Source organism: Pyrus communis, chromosome 1 (genome assembly GCF_963583255.1).
Source record: "Pyrus communis chromosome 1, drPyrComm1.1, whole genome shotgun sequence".
Classification (NCBI taxonomy): domain Eukaryota; kingdom Viridiplantae; phylum Streptophyta; class Magnoliopsida; order Rosales; family Rosaceae; genus Pyrus; species Pyrus communis.
Window position 1 is genome coordinate 12126157 of NC_084803.1, and position 17285 is coordinate 12143441.

The 17285-nt window shown below is 36.5% G+C and overlaps 2 protein-coding genes across 3 annotated transcripts; one reads left to right on the plus strand and one right to left on the minus strand.

Annotated features, from left to right (window-relative positions):
- The first annotated feature begins 3366 nt into the window (after positions 1-3366).
- LOC137746231 (uncharacterized) lies at positions 3367-9323 on the plus strand. 2 transcript variants are annotated; one of them, XM_068486308.1, is made up of 13 exons: positions 3367-3522; positions 6395-6688; positions 6833-6906; positions 7054-7213; positions 7328-7364; positions 7458-7544; positions 7672-7843; positions 7926-7999; positions 8165-8234; positions 8316-8387; positions 8464-8597; positions 8676-8749; positions 8858-9323. In XM_068486308.1, exons 2-13 carry the CDS (start codon positions 6493-6495, stop codon positions 8914-8916), a joined length of 1209 nt encoding a protein of 402 aa, XP_068342409.1. In that variant the 5' UTR covers positions 3367-3522; positions 6395-6492; the 3' UTR covers positions 8917-9323. The 2 variants fall into 2 exon arrangements, with proteins under 2 accessions (XP_068342409.1, XP_068342415.1); XM_068486314.1 differs by having other exon boundaries at positions 7328-7352.
- Positions 9324-9980: 657 nt separating this feature from the next.
- On the minus strand, positions 9981-16613 carry LOC137741397 (probable ADP-ribosylation factor GTPase-activating protein AGD14). Its single transcript, XM_068481122.1, has 13 exons — positions 16367-16613; positions 15827-15933; positions 15298-15359; positions 15003-15090; positions 14832-14893; positions 14661-14757; positions 14076-14531; positions 12799-13422; positions 12230-12331; positions 12044-12124; positions 11159-11429; positions 10843-10888; positions 9981-10556 (listed from the first exon to the last, which is right to left on the minus strand). The coding sequence occupies exons 2-13, from the start codon at positions 15920-15922 to the stop codon at positions 10418-10420; spliced, it is 2124 nt and encodes a 707-aa protein (XP_068337223.1). The 5' UTR covers positions 15923-15933; positions 16367-16613; the 3' UTR covers positions 9981-10417.
- Between the last annotated feature and the right edge of the window lie 672 nt (positions 16614-17285).

Sequence of the window (17285 nt, forward strand, 5' to 3'; positions counted from 1 at the left end):
GACTCATGTGAGTTGATAGCAATAACATAAATTAAGTAAAGTGTAAACTTCATCTTGATTTAATACAAGAGGTTCCTTGATTGACGCTGATGGCCCATGTAACATCAATCTTTCAAATTTACCCATTTTAGGTGAAAAGGAAAAGTGAAAGTGAAAGTGAAATTATTTATATTTTTTTATTTTTTTAATAAACGATATTTTCTGCACTAAAAAATAAGTTAAGCTTCGTAATGAGTTATTGATAATATGGTTCAAATTCGCTTTTGGCAATAATTGAACTGAAGACCCCTCACTTACAAGTGAATAAGAATACTACTAGACTGTAATACTAAGTGACAAAAGTAAAATTATATTAAGTTATATTCATTTGTATATATTGAATGGGGGAGATTAGGTTCACTAAGTTGAATTTTTCTGGTTCTATCTTCTTGATTCCCTTTCTAATTATGCAAAATCAGACTATGGTAGAAATTATTCGCTTTTTAGTTAATTCTTTTAAAATTTACTTAGCACAAATTCAATTGAACAAAAAACCGTTAGTTGTTGGATTATAGAAAGTGAAAATTTTGTGTTCAACTGAATAACATAGTTCATCCTTTTATTTTAAACCTTTAGATTACCATCACTTGCTGATTGTTTGCGAGTCGAACTCGCTCTCTTGCCACGCGTTTCACTCACTCGCTTATAAGTAGATTCAATCTTTAAAAGACTTCAAATTCGAAATATTGTGCAACATTAAAAGAAGAAGAGAAAGTAGGAATAGAAGATTACTAGAACTTGAACTCCTCGTACGCTCATACTAGGAGAATGTAAGGGTGGCCATATTTGATACCATATTTTGTAAAATTACATGATGTGAACGGTTGATGCTTTGATGGATTGACTTTTTTTAATGATTAAAAAAAAAATAATCCAACTATCACTAGCTGCATCATAAAATCTATGAAATATGATTTTAAAAAATGATGTATTTTTGTTCACCACCTTATATATTTCCATTGGATGAGGTTAAATCTTGAAATTTATGTATATTCCCTACTCAGATCTCAACCGTTGAACTATTTAATAATGATAAATACTATCACCAAGTGTGGTGAGCAAAAAAATTTCCTAAAAAATGATTTATGTAGCATCATCCTTCCTAATGGACATCTGTGATGGGGAGAAGGATTATTTCCCCTCATAATCTCTCTCCCTTTCCTTCCCTTCTATTTAAATGGTTAATATTAAATTATATCAACATCTTGTATTAATTTTATTGGAGAGAAATACAAAAAGAAAACTATGAGAGAAGGAAATGAAAGGTGATGAAAATAAGAGAAGAGAGAATCTTACTCGGTGTGACGGTGACTCAAATTACAAGCATGTGCATGCACGGATCCATACGTAAACGTTGACGTCTGAAAACTGCATGTGAAAGATTCCTTCTTGTATCCTCCCCATTTCTTTCTCTTCATTCTTAAAAAACAATTTTGTTTTATTTATAATTTATATGGAGCTCCGCCGAATTGAAAAGTGAATTTTATAATATTTATCTATCATGAGAAAAATAAAGAAAATTTCCAATTTTATTAGATATTATCGACCTTCTGATTCGCAATTTTGATGTGTCCATATTAGTTTACTAGATGTTCAATTTGACGATTGATGTCTTAATTTAGATTATTAGGAATAATTATGGTATTGGTGATCATCAAGCCCTTGTATTGTGAGCTTACCAATTGATATTAGAGAATATTTCTCAATTATACTCTGATCACCCACTAAACTCTAGCAATCAACCTTAGTTTAATATAATCTTTTTAAGTTTAATATATTATATTCTTGAAGTTTTGGCCTTCAAAAGATTCTACGCATCAATTTATCATTTATTTTTTGTGATGTTAAACTTGTGACTAAATTAAGTGACGTCAAAATGACCTAAAAAATACTTATGACTTGAAATATGGGGGGTTGTGCATTGATTTTTAAGTATACAAAAATGCTTGAATTATCTGTAAATTGGCAGATAATTTTTTTTCTCTTCAACTCATTTTGTTTATGGTTTAAACCCTCTATCTCTCATTGTGTAGTTTAAAATAATAATTTTATTTGTAATTTAAAAAAGAGGCATGTGATTTGTGGGACTAATATAATTAACAATATCACTGAATTTAATTAAATTATTGTCAGTTTTGTAGTGATTTTAAAGAAGAAGGTTTATGAGATGGATTTCTATGCAATGTATATACGTATAAACGAAAGTAACATAGGGTTTCTTTTTTAATGCAAACCTGGTATCATAGTTATCATAATTAACTTAAAAACATGATTATGTCAAGCATGTATCAAATACTAATGTTGCCGTGAGGTTGTTGGGTTGTTTTGTCCACCGTTAGTTTCCCAAAGCTTATCACGACTAATCAAAGAACTCATATACTTGTAATCAAATTCCAATTGATATTAAATTTCCTCACTGTCGAGGAAGCCCACTATTGTACATACACGAGGAGTGTTGTTGCGCTCTTACGTGTATCAACGAGCAAAAAAAAAAAGTTAATTACTATGTTTTAAGGAGCTTGTATGTTTCTTTGTCTTAACATTGCTTTTTTTGTTTTTTGTTTTTTGTTTTTTGTTTTTTTTTTGTTTTTGTCAGCCTTGCTTATATTATTTTGTTGGGTTGTTTGTTTTCCACATTAGTGACCGGCTTCACATATTCAACATTTAATCATTAAGAATGAGTGCATTCGGGCTAGTTTCATATTGTGTTTTTTAAAAAAAACTGCTTTTGCTATGATGTGAGAATAATCTTTCCAGTTGTTTTAGGGACAAGGATTGTCATTTTGTAAAACTAACGAGGGTGTTATTGGAATTTAGAAAGGTTCATTAACATTGCACTGTACATCCGCATGTTTTGAAAAAAAAACTGTTTTTTCAAAGCTATGATTTGCGGCTTCAGGATTTTGGCCTTTTTTCACCCTCAACAGTGAAAAAAAGCTGGTTTCAGTGTGTTTACCAAACACTAAAAAGACCTCAACTTTTTTATAATTTCAGCTGTGCCAAACTGGTACTTAACCAAACACTAATCACCAATCATTATAATTTGTGTCGTTTAGGTTAAATTTGGCAATTTGTTCTCTCTTTAATTTTAATTTAATGAATATTTGGTTGATTAGGTTAAAACCGTAAACTAGTAAAATAAACATTGAAAGATACGACGGGAAGCGGAGACAGTAAGCTTACGGCGGGAAAAAGAAAGAATAAAGGAAACCACCCAAAGCAAAGCAAAACCTCTCAAAGCAATCTCTCTCCCTCTCTCTAAAACAAAATAAAACAGAGCTGCCTCTCTCTCTGTTTTGTCGTAATCTGTGACATAGAGAGAGAGAGAGTCTCAGACTCCCAGAAGTTTAGAGAGAGTCTCAGATTCTCAGAGGTTTAGAGAGAGAGAGAGAGAGAGAGAGAGAGAGAGAGGCTCTCGAAGCTCCCAACTCACTACTTGATTCCTCCATTTGTGCATTGCCCGTTTGCCACTTCATCTCTCAGGTACTCTCTCTTTCACTCACTAATCTTCAATTTCTACAATTTTTCTCGACATTTATTTTTATTTTTTATTATTATTTTAGATGGTAAAGATTCGATCTTTCTGTGTGTTGGAGTTGATATTAATCTGGGTTCTGTTCTTTCTTCTCAAAATCCAAAATTTTTTATTCTTTCATAACTTTTTTTTTTGGTTTGTTCATATAATTGTAATAGAACTGAGAAGTGAGAACCATTTCAAGTTTTAAAAATGTTCCGATGATCACAAGGCTCAAATGCTGGAATTTCTGTTTGGTTGGTGAGAAACCGAAGGAAAACAAAATCGAAGCATGTACATATAATCATATAAATATTCACATTATCACGAATTTTTTTGTCTTGTTTAATATTTTTCTCAAAGAGTAAAGTCAGTTTTTTTTTTTTTTTTTTTTAAATATTTTTTCTGGCACCTTTTTCTACTTTGCCTAGTCGGGTTGTCTTCCTTTTGTGCTCTTTGGAGACAGGCTAAAGCAAAAAATATGCAGATTTATATTATATTAGTGATAAAGAGTCAAATTACAAGTTGACCCATCTAATGATCAAAACATAAATCTCCATAAGTAGCTATTTCTTTAGCATAAACTCGCCAAAAAAGAGTAAAGAATTTGAGGGTATAATCGTCCTAAGAGAAAAATTGCAGAATTCAGTGGGAAGATGTTCAGGCACGGAGCACCGTTGCAGACTTGCAGTTGAAGAAATGCTCTCCTACTTAATAATATAAAGCAATAAATTAATAAAAATAAAAAATAAAAAATAAAAAATAAAAATCTGAGAGTTTGGAGCTGTGGACTACCACGTCATTCCTCCCCTGGATGTGGTGCAGATCATCCGCTTTTTTCTTGCTTCGTCAAATGTGTGGACTTGTGGGTCCTACCTTTGTGCTCTAAATCTAAGCCGTCTAAAATATTCACCACCTGAATTCCATAACTCTCAAGCAGATCCATTTGGCCTGCCTGCTTAATGCTTATTCTGCTGCATCTGATTCTAATCAAGCTCCATCGGTTAGGAGAGAATATGAAACCATTTTTCGGAACGATCGTTACACTATCATGCAGAGTTATTAATGCACTCATTTTATAACATATATCAAGTCTTTGCTAGATTAATTAATTCGGCTACTGCAACAATCATATTATAACACATAAATTAATAACATTACGTGACAGTGTAATCGTCATAATAAGAATTTGTCGAAGAATATACTTAGCTCTCCCTATCATCAATTATGGTATTGATGTTGTCGTGCAACGCCCGTTTCTGTCGTTGTAGCCCACTCGCCCAAACTTCTGCCCCCAAAAAAAAAACCCACTCAACGAAAAAGCATCCCAATTATTGTGGTGATCTTGAGAAGGTTTTATTTCCAAGTGCAAACCAAGTTAACCACCACCTCAAGGATAATGCTCTCTATCCCACTTTTCTTTGTTTTTGAGAGATACTAGACCTACCTACAATCCTATTTCTTCACCCCACCTTATATTATCGCCCCTCAAAAAAATTAAAAAAATTAAAAAAAAACTCTTTCTCCACCCACCAATCTTCCTAAAACGACCTTAATATATTCTACTATTTTCCAGAAATTGAAAGAAATAAACCGCAAAAATCACTCAGCCCAACTACCACCCAACCCCATACAACACAACGCAACTCGACGGCAACCCATTTCACCGTCCACCGTGAACCCACCCTCGAGCATCTTCTGTTTGTTGAGGGCCTTGACGCCACGTTTCGCGGGTGGTACACCTTCGCGAAAGCCCTGCACCCCAGCAGCCTCCCGACTCTGTAATTCTCGAACAGGTTTATCTCAGCGACGCCGGAGCCGTTGCCAATTCTTCCTCTTCGCATTCACTATTGATACTTCCTCCTTGCGCTTGTCACTGATATCGACGAAGCTCCAGTAAAGACAAAATACAGAGAATCTTGCATCTTGATGAAGGAGCGGCAATAGTAAAAGCAGCAGATCAAACATACCATTAAACATCACCTAGCCTACCATCCTCACTGTTACCACATCCAGCAAAAACATAAATCCCAAAATTAACATATCGGGTGACCAACAAGCATGAAAAAAATTTAGAAACAAAAAATAAATCAGATGGGAAAAAAAAAGAACAGGAGGATAATAGTGTGAGGGAAAAGAGGATAAAAAGGAGCCGAGAGAGCAAAAGTAGTTCGTTAGAACAGTAAAAATCAAAGGTTGAACTTCGAACAACTGCTAGGTCCTTATATGTCATTTCATCAAGAGGTAAACTTGTAATAAAATTTTTATTTTTATGTGGGTGATAAAATGAGACACAGGAGTGGAGATATCGGCATTCTTGTTTTTTCTTTTCCTTAAGAAAGTCGGCACCTTTTCCATGAAATTTGACACTTTTGAGTGTTTTATTTATATAATTTGTGCCCAAAGTTCCTTCTTTTGGGCAGAATTTGTGACCATCACAAGTATGGCATGGTAGTCTTTGCTTATTCTGGTACATCTTTCAGCCAAATATAGAAGATGGGTTTTGTCCCAAATTCCATTTATAGGTAAAAGATTGCATTTCTTGAGAAAAAAAGATTTCATTTTGGTGCACGTCTAGTTGTGTATAGAAGACGGGTTACGTTTAAATCACATTTTTTATGAAAAGATTGCATTTTATTTGGACTATGCGACATGAGAAGAACTTGCATGAAACACCACCAATAAAAGTTGCTCTCCTCGAACAGAATCTATCACCAACCCATGTTGTTAAATACCAAACCAGATTTGAGCCCATTATTTTAATTTGTTAGTTTTGACTATTTGGTAACTGTACGTATAGATCTCCTATGAAATGCATGTGATTTTCTCCCAACTATGCAGGGAAGAGAGTGAGAGAATCTGACAGTTAGAGAGAGAAACCCCACTTATTTAAATCTGATTGATGAAGAAAGCTTGAACAAGTTTTGAATGGAGTAGAAATGGAGGAGGGTGGATCAGCTGGAAACTATCAGTGGAGTGGACTCAAAGTCAAGGTTGATTCATGGTTCAGCCAATTTCGCAATGGCTCGAATCCATGGATGGCCAGATATGTCTATGGATTCATGTTTTTGATAGCAAATCTTATGGCATGGGCTGTCCGGGATTACGGAAGCAGTGTGTTGACGGAGATGGAGAGTAAGATTTCCTTCTCTCCTCTACTCTACTTACTTATGAACACATTGCTATAGATTCGATAAACATGATTAGTATCTTAAACATGTGGGTTAATCAAAACATTATTAGTGCAGAATGTTTAAAACCCTTTGGCTGTGAGTGCAGGATTAAAAGGATGTCATGGTGTGAAGGATTGTTTGGGTGCAGAAGGAGTCCTACGTGTGAGCTTGGGTTGCTTTGTATCCTTTTTTTCTGTTTTGTTCTGCGTGGCTCGGTTTGAACTGGACTATTTCAATTGATGAGACGAGGTTTATCACTCTTTCATATGATTTTTCTAGTTGTCTACGTGTGGATCAAAGTAAAGTAAAACCTTAATACTTCATCAGTTGTTCTATTTCACAATGTTCCTTTCGACTATTGGCACATCAAAGTTGAACGAGCCCAGAGATTTGTGGCAATCCGGATGGTGGTCTGCCAAGATTGTCATGTGGGTTTCCTTCATCATCATTCCCTTTGTGCTTCCTGCTAAAATCATTCAGCTATATGGTTAGTGTAATGTCAGCCAAATAAACCAAAACCGTTTTTTGTTATTCATCTTTTAAATTGCATTTTCATTTTGAAACTACCCAATTTCGTCCACCTGATACAATCTTTTTGCAGGAGAGATTGCTCATTTTGGTGCCGGGTATGATTCGATGTTGTTACATTTATTCCCTATGCACTTTCTTTTCACCTTTCGAAATGTGTTTCTTGGGTATTCTTTTAACAAGTTCTGGTATTGTTCTATCAGGGTTTTTCTCTTGATTCAGCTAATAAGCATAATCAGTTTCATTAAGTGGCTGAACGATTGGTGTCAGTCTACCAAATCAGAAAGATGGTAAGACTTTGTTTAAACTAAATCGGATCTCCATTTTTCGCAGACATTAGAAACAAATTCAATGTAGCTACTAGCCATATCGTTACTTGGAATTTTGGGCTAATTTAAATTTAGGTTTTCACTGCAGCCGGATTTATGTGACGTTACTTGCAATTACTGCACATGTTGTATGCTTAGTGGGGATCATATTGATGTACATATGGTATGCACCAGAACCAACTTGCCTCCTCAACATTTTCTTCATTACCTGGACATTAGTACTACTGCAACTCATGACCAGTGTCTCTCTCCACCCGAATGTAAGTTCCGCTAATCACCCTGCCTTCGGGTTTTCAACCTTGTTTTAATGTGGTTTTGCTGGCTAATTTCCACCCGGAACAGGTGAATGCCGGCATCTTGACTCCGGGTCTCATGGGGCTCTATATAGTATTCATCTGCTGGTTTGCTATTAGAAGGTACAGTTTTAAGTTTTGCTAGTGCAATTTGAGATTTCACAGATGTTATATGGCATTGCTGCATAATCTTTCAATATCTACAATCACGCACAGAGTTGATCACCACCTTGTGACTGGTTATATTTGTGAATTCCGTTGATACATAATTGTTGCTTTCGAGTGCAGTGAACCAGCGGGGACAAGTTGCAACAAGAAGGCAGAGGATTCAACCAAAACAGATTGGCTCACCATCATAGTGATACTCTACTCTTAATATTGCTCACAGATGTTTCTTTTCTCCTACACAAAATTGTGACAATGACTTATTTGTTGACAGAGCTTTGTTATAGCCGTGCTTGCAATGGTTATCGCGACATTCTCAACCGGCATAGATTCCAAATGCTTTAAGGTTTGCTCCACCGTCTGAATAACTTTTAATCGATCACCTTATATTTCATTTAGAATGTGTCTGACAACATCTGCAGTTCAGGAACGACGAGACTGAATCTGAGGATGATGTTCCATATGGTTATGGATTCTTCCATTTTGTTTTTGCCACGGGAGCAATGTACTTTGCAATGCTGCTGATTGGTTGGAATACTCATCAGTCCATGAAAAAGTATTTTTCGCCACCTTTGTGAATTAAAATTGAGCCCCTTTCGTTCTTGCTTGCTCAACAAGTTTCTTCATTCTGCAGGTTTACACTTGATGTGGGATGGGCCAGCACTTGGGTGAGGATTGTGAACGAGTGGATCGCCGTCTGCGTGTATTGTGAGTATAGAACACAAAACGAAATCGATTGAGTTACAAATTGATGACAGGATTCTGCATTTGAGTTTTTCTGGATTTCAATTGAGACGAAACTTTTACGTTTTGCAGTATGGATGCTGGTGGCTCCAATCATATGGAAGAGCAGACAAACGGCGGAATCCGCTTAAGTTGAACAAGTTTATTTCTACATCTTGCCCCATTCATCGGTTGTACATATGGGAGTGTCCAAGCATCAGCCTCGAGGATCAAAACTTGGCACACACTCGAGAAGAACCTCCTCAGGCCGCCATGGGCAGCAGTGCTGCCGGCACTTTACACCAATGAACTGACTGCAACTTCCAATTCCTACTGTGTGAAGATTAAGGAGGGAAAGAAAAATACATACAAGTTACCCTGTACTTAAAAGCATTTTATGTCCTCCTATCCAAAATACCATGTAGTGTTGTGAATTCATAACACTTTCTTCTCCATATGTAGTGTGAGCAAATATGGTTTAGAATAATCTTAGCATATTATTATTTGTTACAATATTGAAAAAGAAAATATAATTTGGGTCCTCGAAAGAGTTTCTTTATCTTTTTGAGGTCCGTGATTGGTTGTTGAAATGTTTGACGCATATTCCGGCGGTTTATAGTTATAGAGAGGAAATTAGGATTAGAGTGCAAAAAGAGACACCATGTGTAAACCAATTTGACTACACCTAAGCTCACGATGTCTATCAAGATCACATGCCCAACAAGAACGCATTGGAGTAGGCTATATTTGCTCTTCACGAATTGACCCCAAGAGGTCGTTTGTTATGTTCAATACTATAGCAAATTGCCAATTGGTTCTTTTGCAGTTGAGGACTTATTTAGCTACTCTAACTTCTGGCCCTGGGCACGGGTACCCCGCCAACGTAACATTCTGTGCTAATAATAAAATTTTGAATTCCTCTCCACATTTACATTGATACAAAACATCACGGTAGTAAAAATGTTTTTTTAGTTTTTATACGAAGGTTAGCATGTTAATTAAGCAGCGATAATTACCGAGTAATTTACAGAAAAACCAAATAATATTGTCCGCCTAAATTTGACGTTTCTTGGAAGCCAAGAAACCAAAAGAAATACCCGAAGCTGCAACGTTACTGAAAACAGAGAACCAAAGGCAAAACCGTAAAATAACGTATCGGAAAATAATCTCCCCACTCGATCGACGATCGTACGTACAAACTGCATTCACTGTAAAATCATTGTTACTGTTCCACCAACTACCTTAGACTCAATGAGCTCACAGCATAACAATGGGATGCAACATCATACAACAAAGTAGGCAATGAAAATTAAAAAGTAATAAAGAAACACCTTGGCTAGAAAAAAGAAGATACCTAGGGTCCCCATTGAAGCAAACTCTACAACTTAATTCCCCTCTTAACTATACTCTCTCTCTCTCTCTCTCTCTCTCTTACAAACAACAAACAAATTGTACATGACGGGAAGGTCGACCTTTTGACTTGTGACCCCCGGTGATGATCCAATAGAACAATCTCGCATTAGGCTGCATCGGATAACTCAAAAACTACCGAGATAGAAACCAAAACTTTCCATCCAGCAATTTGACGGGCAGCGGGAGCAGCAAGACGATGCTTACCCTAAATGGGATTAGAGACATCTTATGTTTTTTCATCTACCCAAATGGATTTCCTCCCGTCGAAGAGAAAGGATTTGGGGTAGCGGGCGCTGAGAATCTACCCGCCAGCTGTTGATCCATATTTAATGAACCAAAAGAAGCCCCATCGGTGCCAAAGCCTCCTGCCCCTTGATACCTACAAGCAGGAAAAATAGGTTAGGGAAATCACAATTAACAAATAATCTCATCAAAATATATAAATTACTCTAAAATCTTCACAAGCGTATTTATTTTTTTGGGGACTCAACATATGCAGAATTTATATTCAGAAAAGCAAGAAAGTCTTATGTTCCAATCGGGAATATAACACCCTGCATTTGTGAAACTATGAGGACAGCTAGTAAAGTAGAAGAACCAGAAAAACTTAGAGGAACTACTAATTTTAGATGGTAAATAAAAAAAAAACTCAAACTTATGGTTACCCGGAAGGTGGGATGCTACTCGGAACTTGTTGCACCATGTAGGCCCCTGAGATTATCAAACCACAATTAGGCACTCATTTCTAATAAAGAAAGGGGTGTGCTATCCACACACTCTTTTTTACTTCTCACACACCCTTCTAATTTTCGGCCGTCAGATTGGATGAATTGAAGAAGATCAATGGATGGAAAATAACAAGATGTGTGTGAGAAGTAAAAAGAGGTGTGTGGATAGCAAACCACTAAAGAAAGATGAATCAGAAACTTCTTTCACTATTTACTAGATGAAAAAAAAGGGGAAAAAGCAGCAATATATTACTTGGTGGCATCTGTGATGCAAATTGTGGTGGCTGAGGAGGCACTTGTGATGCAAATTGTGGTGGCTGTGGAGGGACTTGTGATGCATACTGTGGTGCTTGGAGAGGCACTTGTGATGCATATTGTGGTGCTTGGGGAGGCACCGCTGATGAATATGGTGATGATTGGAGGGGCATCCATGCTGACGAGGGAGCACCAAGGCTGGACGTGCGCATTAAACCCAATGGGGATAAAGGCTGGGCATTTGGTAGGGGAGCTTGCAAGGAAGGAAACTGCATCAACAGAAAACACATCAAAGAAGCTCAAATAGATGCATCAATTGATGAGATATCAAGAACATATACAGCTAAAAACAAATGCGTGGGTCCTGATTCCAACTAATAAAGCATGTTTTCTGGTGAGTCATTGATTTGAGCAAACTAAAAGTCAATCTATCTAAACAACCACGGGATGTAAAACTCGTTCTGTTACGGATAAGAATAAGGAATGAGGATTCAAGATTTCAAACTCTTCCAGTACTATATATAGACAACCACAAGATTTATGTGGTTAAAGAATTGGCCAATAATGTACATCAAACTAACACAAGCAAGCGATTCCAGCCACCTTTAAGTTTGTAAATTTATTGAAATAAAGTATTTCCTCACTCTTGAATTTAATAGTGATACAACCTTCCTGTTCTAGTTCTACTTCTTACTCAAACTTCCCTTTCCAAGTCTACTCAATCTTCTAACGGATTGATAAACCATACGAAATTCATAAGTTCAGCAAACATGCATGTCATCATATATTCTTTTACAGATATGTCAAATGACAATATAAAATACCACCAAAAAGGTAGAGGTGCATTAATTAGGATAACTTAAGATGAATTGAAATCACATACCGCTGATGCTTGTATTTGTGGTTCACGTTTTACATCAAATGGGTTTGCTGACTTTGAAGACTGCTGATAATTGAGCATGGGCTATAAACAGAGATTCAAATACAAGTTTAAGAAATGGTTTATACCAATCATTTTGTGAAGATAACCAACTCATTATCTTTAAAATGTCGAATTGAGAGACAATACCACTGCAGTGTTATATGGCATAGGAAACCCCATACCACGTGGACCAGTTTGCCATCCAGGAACTGGTGCAGGAAAGGATGGATAGTTCATTGCAAAAATATCCTGCAATCAATTCAGATTTAATCAAATACATGTGTACATACATATCTAATCGATATTTCACTTTTGGTCCCTAAAGTTTAGGTTACTGCACTTTGGTCCCTGTAGGGTAACCTCAACAAATTTACCCTTATACTTTGCAACATTTTCAATGCGACCAAATTTTCACTTTTGTCACATGGTTGATGGAAAATTGAAAATTTTCTATAGGTAAAGAAGTTTACAATTCGGAAAGTCTCAATTCCACATTTGTTGCATTGGTCACACTGATATTCGATTTTGGAGAAATTAATGCAAAAATTCACATTTTCTCTGTGTGACAAAATGTAAACCAAAAATGCTAGCAACTACAGAGTAAACTAGTTTAAATTAGAACAAGGGTTAAAGAGGGCTTAAACTACAGGACCAAAAAGTACATCTAGCTTATATATTATGATGATGCCAGCAAAGCCAACAAAAAGTATAATTACCGCAGGAAGTTCTCTTCTTCCAGTAGATTTTGCATCCCCAGCTGACGACTGTGATGCAATAGTCGAAGTTCCATCGACAGAAGGCATGTATTGTTGTGCAGCAGGTTGAATACCAGTAACAGGGTATAATGAAGGTTGATGATGCTGCATGGTAGGCCATTGGCCAGAAGCAGCATCTTTCAAATGGAAATTACCACCATTTACTGGGAATGCTTGAGATCCAGGGGCAGGAACCGGAGCACCAACAGGGGGAAATGTTGACAAGCTGCTTACTGGTGCAACTGTGGGAGCACCAATATTACCTGCAGTCCCAGAAGTATAACTAGGGACAGGTGCTGAAACTGATAATTGTGATAGTAGAGATTCTAATGAATTCACATTCCCAGGAGCTTGAGGTACTGTTACTGCTGGAGCAACATCAAAAGAGGCCCAATTGTTGTCATTGGTTAAATTTGCTGGCTGTGATAAGGATTGAGCTACAGTAGGTTGTTGCGCTTGAGGAACTGCAGCAGCTGGAGTAGGTTCAATATCAGCATCAAAATCAATTAAACTTCCAGAAGTCTCCGGCTTCACTTCCACTGGGTTCCCATTAGAGGAGGCCAAGCTGCTGGACGACACACTTCTCTGAAATTATTTAAAAAGGAGTATAAAAGCAACTCTACTATATTATTTTGGGAATGATAATAAAAAGACAAAATTACCAAACAAATACACTATTCGATCATCTTCTATGTAACATGACTAACACAGATATCACTATGGGAAAGTGTGAAGCATTACGGTAAGCTGACATGAAGCCATGCTAAGTCAAGCAAGCAAAAAATGCAAACATTAAAAAATAGTAGAAATAGAGCATCTATACTTGTTCAGACAAACTTATGAGAATAATGAGCAGCAATTAAACTCAAAAGTAACTAAACATAACGCAAACCAGCAATGTATTAGATCAAGCCAATTTAATCATAAAATGAACTGAATAATCAGACAAGAAAATACTCCTGCAGATTTTTTACCACTAATGTTCGGAAATACAGATGAAAATTGCAGACATGCGGGGGATCACAATCACATTGATTGTGACTAAATATGTATACACAGGCACTAGCAGCTCTTTTACATATAACGGCTGAAACATTATATTGGTCTCACATGTAAATGAAAACAGTGTAATAGAGGAATATGCATTAAAAAACCATCAAGTGTTTCAATCACAAAATGAATACTTTGGGAAGATCATATTTTAACACCAAGATGATTCAGATGAGAAGCATCATCACCTGTGCATGCACAGAGCTATCAGTAGCTCTAGCACTGTTAGCTTTTGGAGGTTCAATTATACGGAGAGGTATTGTGTTCTCCCCCAAAATCTCTCTAACAGGCCGTACAATAGGGGGACTAGACGAATTTAGATCTCTTGGTCGTTCAGGTGATTTTCCTTCCACTTTAGAATCTCCATCAGATATTCTACGATCATCATTTCGACTCCCATTTCCAAATCTATCTTCTCGACGCCAATCATTCACAATTTCGGGTCGACCAGGACTTCTCCTATAATCACCAGACTGCCGACTTTCTTGATCATATCCCGGACTTCTTTGCCCATCATAACTTCTTCCACCAGGACTAGACCTATCACTGAAACGACGGTCATATTTATCCTCATATGGCGGGCTTCGAGAGCCACCCTGATATGAATCCACTCGTCTGTTGTCATAGGAATCTTCTTTCTCACCCTGTATGACATGTAATTAACAAATTAAACCCAGAAACACTTACAACAATTTCATTGTGATAGAAGAATAAACTGAATCAGTATGTTGACTTTAGGTATATGGTAGCACTTGGTATAAAGTATAGCTCACCATTTTCCCCTTTGGAGGCTTGTCCAAGTTTCTCTCACCAGTATATCTTCTATCCACATATACATGCTTAATAAAGTCTCTAAGTCTCTCAACATTACTGGAATCAAAGATTTGAATCAGAACCAAAGTCATTACTGGCACTAACATAATACTGAATAAAAGAGTACTAACCTGCTGTCAGGAAAGGAATTACGTTGTGGGTCCAATTCTTTATGATAAATTTCCCTTGCACGCTGTAATGGGGAAGCAGAGAGGAGCCCAAGATAAACTGAGAAGATAAGCAACAGAGAGAAAGAACATCTCATGTATCTCTAAGAACTGAGAAGAGAGATGCATGAATACCTGATTTCCCCCTTCTTGAAGGGCATTAACTTCTTGTGAAGTAAATTTGGCCATCGATACTGATTTTACACGGTGTGTGAACTCACGGCTGGAAACAATTCATGCAATTAACACAACGTAAGCAAATCAATAAGTGGTGCGCTCGAAACATGAAAGGAGAATAGTTAAATAAATAAATATATATAACCACTGCATCCCCCTCCGCCTCTACTGAATCTACAGTTTTACACACACATGCAGAGAAAAGGAATATATATCTTTAAGAAATAATGCAGCAGAGTACATCATGACTTACTGTATTCCACTGCAGTTCGTGCAAACAAATGTCCAGAAATTTGTGCAAACATACTGTGGCCCCTGCTTGGCAGAAAATGAAATTTAAAGACGAATGTAAGTTTTAACAACAAAATCATACTTTTTACGTATAAATTTACCCACGTGTACTCTTTGAACTCAAAACCATAGTATTAGTCTCATGACAAATCTTTTGGACATAAATATTGCTCCTAAGGTAATAATTTGTTTCTAAGGTTGCCAATCTACATATAAAATACGGTCTGTGTGATACTTCATCAGACTTGCTCAAGTTACATTCTCCAATAATTCAATTGCATCTATCATATAGTTTCTTACTCACTAATGTAAAATATAAGTTAATTTTACTTTACATAATTTCAGTAAACATAGTTTGGACCGAATTCCATCTAGTTCCATTAAACCATAATGAGACACAAACAATACAATTATCAGATGTACAAGTGACGTGTTAAACAACGAAAGCAACAATGAATGAACATTGAACAAGAAAGCAATGAATTGTGTACCAGACTGTTGCAGTTGATGCATTTGCGATTCTCGGGAAGTTTAAGAAGGCCGCGAATAATTCGTTCATTTTTCTCTTCCTCCTTTCGACTCGCCATTCTCACACTCCCTGTTTCATCATAAACCATAATTACTACCAAAAACACATAAATTCGGACAAGACGCGGAGTTGAATCATAACTTAGCCACTAGAATCTCAACAAATTACGCCGAAATCATAGCGATATTTTAAGTTTTGTATCGATTTCATTTCCAGAGAGCAATGAACTTAACTAAACTAAACTAAACCAAACCAAACCAATCAGTCGATAAACACATCAAATCGAAATCTTCTACAAAATTCAAATTCCTATACTAGACAATCAACTCCAAATATTCTTTTATCACCAGCATTTTCTAAGCAACCAAACAGACGGCAACCTGTTCAGTACAGAAACCACCATACTGCGGCGGATCTGAAAAATCAGAGCCGCCAACGAGCATTCAAACAGCAGAAACAAATCGGAATATGTACGCAACCACGAGAAACAAATAGTACTGACCTCAATTCGCTGCGGATGGAGGAAGAAGTAGCCTACTTCTTCAGAACTCTAGCCAAACGAAGTCGTCGCAGAGATCCACCCACTGCCTCGCTTCGTGTGTATCAAATGGAAGGTAACAGATCTTTGGAGGGCGTGTAGCTATGGCTGTTGTACAGCTCAGAGCTTAACCAAACTCTGCTTTTGATGCCTACAAAATGTTAAGAGAGAGAGGATGAAATTGGGATATTATACGGTGTTCTCGGACACAGGGGATTACCCTGTCCCTACGGTCGAGGCGTTCGTTCGCTATATTGACGCGGGCGTTGCTATCGCTATTGCTTGAAACTTGTCCGTGGTCACACAAGGCGACTTGACTGATTAATGGTCAATTTACCATCGTAATTTCCACTAATCATCATTTTGGTTGTGATGTTTATCAGGAAGTACTTTTTTACGAACGCTTTTGGCGTTTTTATTAGAAGTACGTTTAATTTGTACAACCATTCTTTAGTAGGCTTTTTTTCATTGGATTTTACTCGATTAAAATTTCAAAAACCGTTCTCATACTCGTTAATGTACTGGTTTTGAGTGATGTTTGAGTGAAATTCATTATTATCTTTGGAACAAAAAAAATTGTACAAGCATTCCAATTGCATCTATTGTTGAAGAAGCGCTTGACAAGTGTAACTTTCTTGATAAATTAAGGACGATTAATCATTTAAAAAGTGTTAGTAGATCACATATGCATTTATAACTTTTTTGTCAAACACTAAATGATTTTCAAAATATGCATGAGTTTTTTTTTTTATCATTTTAAAAATATTTTCAAACAAGTATCTAACTTGACATTTTATTTAAATTCATGTAATTGGCACGTGAAAAAAAATCCGTTTTATGTGTTTGGTAATGAAGAGATAGTAACCAGAAAATCCATTCCTAA